The 6,000-nt window shown below is 43.0% G+C and overlaps 1 protein-coding gene across 1 annotated transcript in view; it reads right to left on the reverse strand.

Moving 5' to 3' along the window:
* Positions 1 to 6,000, reverse strand: part of ADGRV1 (adhesion G protein-coupled receptor V1) — a 253,979-nt gene that overhangs the window by 202,297 nt on the left and 45,682 nt on the right. The window contains 1 exon segment of the mRNA XM_025204476.1: positions 1,110 to 1,286. Within this exon segment, the coding sequence (XP_025060261.1) occupies positions 1,110 to 1,286 (177 nt within the window).

Below are 6,000 nucleotides of genomic sequence, written 5' to 3' on the forward strand. Positions count from 1 at the left end.
ATGTTGCCACAGGCTCTGACATTCTCATTCACCTTTTCAACGTGTACTTTGAAGGCAAGTGTTCAGTCCAGTGTAATCCCCAAGCACACAAGACTTGGGTGATTAGTTAGTGGGATTTCATCCCAGGTGATGTGTTTAACTTCCACCTAGTTTTTCACTTACACCATAGAGAACCCATGACCTGCGCCTTGGCTGTGTTAGCACAAAGCTGATTCTCATTGTAGTAAATTTGAAAGTTTGCTTAATACACATCAGTCTGTTCTCAGCAACAGCGAAGTCCTTCTGTTATGAAGTGATACATAGATCATGAACGTACATGAAGCTCCTCCTATTACTCTGTATGGGTTGGTCATTGGTATATATGTTTAAAAGGATCAGTGCTAGCATGCTACCCGATGGGAGACTGTTTCATTGTCATCTCCAATGGCTGTTTCTTGTACTGTTCTATGTAAAACGTCTATTCCCCAAAAGAGATTGGATGAGCTGCACTAGGTGGTAGTTGTATGTCATATCGTAGACTTTGGCAAGCAGGTTTCAGTGGTTGACTGTCATATGCCGCTGATAGGTCTACAAACACAGCACCTGTTATCAACCCTTTCTCAAATACATCTTCTATATGCTGGGTGATATTTAGTATGTTTAGACAATCAAATTAAACAGGATGCAAGGAGGAGAAATTTAACCCAGCCTCCTCAATTCAGTGTTCCTATGTGTGGACCTAACTTTCTCTACTTCTAGGGTCCAGGAGCCTGTACATGAAATCTCCAAATCAAAAATTATTTCCTTTGACTATATATATTTGACTATAAATGACTAACACTGTCTGTCTTTTTCTATGGCTACCACTGGCCAAATTCATTCTGGAACAACACGACTGAAGTCTTAGAAGACTGGCCCCACATGTTTACCTATAAGAATTCTTGTTGCTGTTCTTTTTTGTTTGTTTAAATTGCCTTTTTTAAAACATGAGTAACATCGGGGATCAAGTGTGACAAAGAAACTTTTTAGAAGAAATATTTTTTTCAAGAGGCTACAATGAATAAAAAGGAGTGGTTATTTTCAAATACATTTCCAATATTAAATCAACAACATTAATATAGTTTACTTACCACTGTAGCAGGAACATCTTCTGGCTCAAAAAGAATGATTGGAAGATTGCTAGTAAAGCCAATTTCCCCATTTGCAATGTCAGGAGTTATCCTTAGGGAAATATTTTGAACTTCTCCTAATCTAGGACTTACAGATGGAATTGGAGGAATGATGTTCACTAGCTCGACTCTTTCCAGCTACAAAAAAAAATATTAAAAGACAAGACACCTTAGCATCAAATATAATAAACAGTACTATCTGGCAAATTTTGCAGTGTTCAGGCAAACAGGAGGAACAATTCCTCTTAGTAAATGAGATGGTAAACTCCCAAGCTTCTACTTTTCCAAAAATAAAAGTTAAATATTCAGATAGTGAATTAACTTGCTATTAAATTCATGTGCAAATTATTTTTGCATATTGTAGAAATTGTGCAGAAAAAAGTCATCCAAATCCATTTTTATAGGCAGAAATGTATGAAAATTGAACATTTCTGTTGAAAATTAGTACTTTACAGGATTTTCTCTTATTCTGCTCTCCAGTGCCAATTATATCGTTAAATACATCCAGTTAATGGAAAAATGACAATGACTGCTCTTCTCTTTTGAATTTTTCTACTGTCTTCTCTATTGTCTATGCATTTGGAAAAGAGTAAAAGCAAAGCAATTGTGATAAGCTCTTAACTGGCATTCAATATTTGTAAATATCTGTGTTTGCTACAAGTTTTCCAGACAACCAAACAAAGACTTCTACATTTTGTCTGAAAAATTATCCAAAATGAAATGGTCCATCTGAAAGATCATGCTGGGGTGTTGGGGTTGACAGTAGCTTTACTAAGAGATTAGATTATGGATATGAATAGGATAATTTAGATAAGGATGATCCTGCCTCAGGCAGTGGGTTGGACTAGATGAACTAGGGAGGTCCCTTCCAACCCTACTGCTCTATGATTTCTATCAAATTTAAAAAGTAAAAGCAGTTCCAGACAATGAGACAAACTGAAAGGATATGTTCTTCTAGAGCCTTATCACCTAGACCAGGGGTGTTCAACCTCCAGCCTGCCCGCCATTATCTAGCCTACAAAGTTCCTCAAGGGTCCAGAAATTTAACAACAGGGGAGCAGTGGCAGCATTAATTGCCACTTTCCTGTTGTCACATTTCCAGGCCAGGATAATGTGGCCCTGTGCACCCAATCATGCTGGGATCAGGCTGGTGCATGGCTGGATCTGGGCTAGCCAGATCCAGGGATGAGAGGTTGGGCCAGCATGCTGTATCTCTCCTATAAGCCAATCCCATGCACTGGCCCCGCATGGGATCTGACCCACAGACTAACTCCATGCCACCCATCTGGCCTGTGGGGCCAGAAGTTTGAGTGCTACTGACCCAGATCTATTGAATGACAATAAAGACTTGAGCCAAGGTAGAATAAAAACACTGGGCCAGATCCGGGGTTATCATGTAGACAATAGAATACTGAAACATAGGTGGCTTGCAGCAGGAGGACAATCCAATTTAACCATATTTAGTCACTTAAACACTCTGTACAAAGAATGGGGAGATGTAAGCCTTTCCAAAGGGTGAACCTAAAACCTCATAAGTTCCATAGGTAACCAATAATAAAGAGTAACCAGAGGTGTATATGAACTCCCACACATCTCAGGAGCTTAGATGCCTGATTCAGGAGGAATACTAGGTGCTTCATTCACTTGTGACGATGAATAAATGAAACCGTGAATTGCCGTAGTAGTATTTACCTTTTCCCTAATAGTCTAGTAGTTAGGCTATTCATCTAGGAAGTAGAAAAATCTGACTTCTAAGCCTTTATAAGCCTGACGGAATTCTAACGAAAAATCTCCTACTTCCCAGGAGTGTCCAAACCACCAGACTATACAAGTTAAAGCCCTCCATCTCTCCTGTTGAAGCTGGACCACTGAGCTTCCAAGGCTAGGTACAGACATTACACATAAAACATTTTAAGTGATCAAAAACTGATTTAAATCTGTAACAAACAGATGTTCAGTGCACATAAACCAGCTTGAAAATGGCTGAAACTGGTTTGAGATAAACCTGGGTGAATGTAGTATCAGACTAAACTGATTTTGCTCAAACCAGTTTATGCAATGTCTGTCCCAGACCACTTGTTGATTTAAGATAAACCAGACACCCCCAGCATTATAGATGCTTTGCAACCCTGGGCAGGGCTCTGCTTTAGCCCAGCAGAGCTGGCCCCACCCCTCTGCTCCCTGGCTGCAGCTCCAGCAGAAACTGCAGGTACAGTGGCATCTGCCTGGCTTCCTCCTGCTCACCTCCCACCCCCCCACTCCACTCCTTGCTCAAGCAGGAATTCTCTCCTCCCCTCTGCCTTACACAGATACCTCTCAGCATTAGCTAACATACCACATGCTAGCTATGGTGCATGCTGTGGGAGACAGGACAAAAGCAGACAGAACAGTGTGGACAGACTTTTTGGAGCTAAATCAACAGGTAGTTGGTAATGTCCCTCCATTCCTTCCTTGGAAAAAGTTGTTTAAGAAGAGCTTGAACTAATGAGAGAGGCTTTTGTTTTATTTGACAGGCAGATAAATGCTAATAACTCCCTGTGTAACTCCCTGCTGTGTAAATAAATCATGGGTAGGCAAAATATAGTCCGCAGGCCAGATCTAGCCCACCAGGCCATTCTATCCGGTCCACGGGGCCCTAAAAAAAGTTGAAAATTAGTATTTATCTGCCCCAGCTCTCTGTCAAAGATGACAGCACACAGAGGCAGTAGGACCCAGGGGAAGCCCCGGCAGGCTCCTACAATACCAGGGCCCACCTGGCCCCACCCCCCAGTCAGACCATGGGGCTGTTCCCCCCACCCCAACCCCGGACCATGGGGCCTGGGACCATGGGGCTGTTCGCACCTCCCTGCCCCAAGCAGGAAATTCAGGTAAGAATTTCCCTGCCCCTGAACTAAATGCTCTGTTATCAACAATGGGGGGTGAGGAGAACCCATCCCTAATCAGAGCAGCCTGCCCAGGCCTGGCCATGCCCTGCCTCTGCTCAGCACTTTGGAAGGGAAGGGAGGGCTGCTCTAGTGTCCCCCAGCTTGTAGCCTGAGCCACTGCAGGCATGTGCCTGCAATTTTTCAGTCCAGAGGGGATGTCTTGGCAGTTACAAACTGGTTCAGCCTCGGCAGATTAAACTAACCTGCAAAGATTGAATCAATTCAGGGTCAGGCTTTTTGAATGCCTGTCCCTAGCCCTAAAGAACAAGAATCATTGGTCCAAAAGGAAAACAAGCAAGGAGGAGCATGCCTCTGTAGCCTAGTTGTTTCAGCATACAGAGAGTGAATCCTGAGTTCTGGTCCCTATATCCAGGAAATGATTCATTTTACAATGATGTCATTTGCTTTAAAATGGAAATAACCTCAGCAGAAGGGAGCAGAAAACAAGTGAGTACTGTAACCAGCAAGCTATGACTCAGGTTCCCTCTTTCTTTCTCTCTTTTGGGTCTCGTGGCTCACGTGCTCTTGGCTGTCCAGTAGCATAACTGGCCTAGAATCCATGGGCTTTTTTTTTTTTTTTTTTACTTCTGTAACCATGAGACTATTATGTAAAAGGTAGGAAATACTGCTACCCTTCTACTGGGAAAAAACAAGGCATTGCCATTAATGTTTCTGAGTTGAATTCAGCTATGTCAATTGGAGTGGGGTGCCATCAGAAACACCCACCCATGTAAGTGCCTATGGAACTCTGCAGTTCAAAATGGAGGAAACATTATCTGAACTTTGGGTATACTTAAAAGCCACAAAACTCAGTAGGCTCCTATCTGGATTATTTTGTGGAACTTAAATCCTAAACTCCTCCTAAATCTCATATAAGTGCTCTTGGGACCACTGTGATAAATATGTACCTTAGCAAAATTCATGAGTGGGCTACTGTTCTACCAATACTAGGTAGTAAAGTCTTATTTCAGTGGTTTAAAGGGGCAAAGAGCTATTAAAATAACTAAAAGCATACCAATTTATACCATCCAAGATTTTTAGCTTGGAAGCATGTTCAAAAACTCTCTATTTACTGAGAAATCTGCAGCTAAAATATGTTCCTTTTTTTCCAAAGACTTGCATTCACTTTTGTATTCATTTACAATTACAAACAAGAACTGGAACATTTTTGTTTTAGGATTTTTTTTTTTTTTTGAAAGAAGGTTAACCATAGAAAATTAGGGTTGGAAGAGACCTCAGGAGGTCACCTAGTCCAATCCCCTACCCAAAGCAGGACCATCCCAAACTAGATCATCACAGCCAAGCCTTTGTCTAGCGGGGTCTTAAAAACCTCCAAGGCTGGAGATTCCACCACCTCCTGGAGTAACCTGTTCTGGTGTTTTAATACCTTTCTAGGGAAAAAGCTTTTCCTAATATCTAAACCAAGCTTCCCTTGCTGCAACTTGAGATCATTGCCTCTTGTTTTGTTATCTACTAGTACTGAGAACCTTCTTTGGACTAGGGTTACCAAATGTCCGAGTTTTCCCAGTCACATCCTCTTTTTGAGCCCTCTGATCTCCATCCAGGCAGGCTTTTTAAATCTGACCAAATGTCCAGGTTTTTCCTTTGCTTTGCTGGTGGGAGCAGGGGGAGGATGATTGGAAGTAGCAGAGAACACGGATGTACCTGCCTGAAGCTGTGGAGAGGCACAGACCCAAGTGGTGCTCCCTGCTGCCTTTGATTGCCCTCCCCCTGCTCCCATCCCCAGAGCAAAGGAAAAACCTGGACATTTGGTCAGGGCAGGGAGGGCAGGGTTGCCCGTTCTCCAGCAGGGGAAAGGGGCGGGGGGGACGCTTGAGGGCAGTGGGGCTTGAGGCTTGAGGCTGAGCCAACAGCACAGGCGCTGGTGCCTGTGCTCACAGGGGCCAGGCAGCCAGGAGCCACGGGGG

The sequence above is a fragment of the Alligator sinensis genome, unplaced genomic scaffold, assembly GCF_000455745.1.
Source record: "Alligator sinensis unplaced genomic scaffold, ASM45574v1 scaffold218_1, whole genome shotgun sequence".
Taxonomy (NCBI): domain Eukaryota; kingdom Metazoa; phylum Chordata; order Crocodylia; family Alligatoridae; genus Alligator; species Alligator sinensis.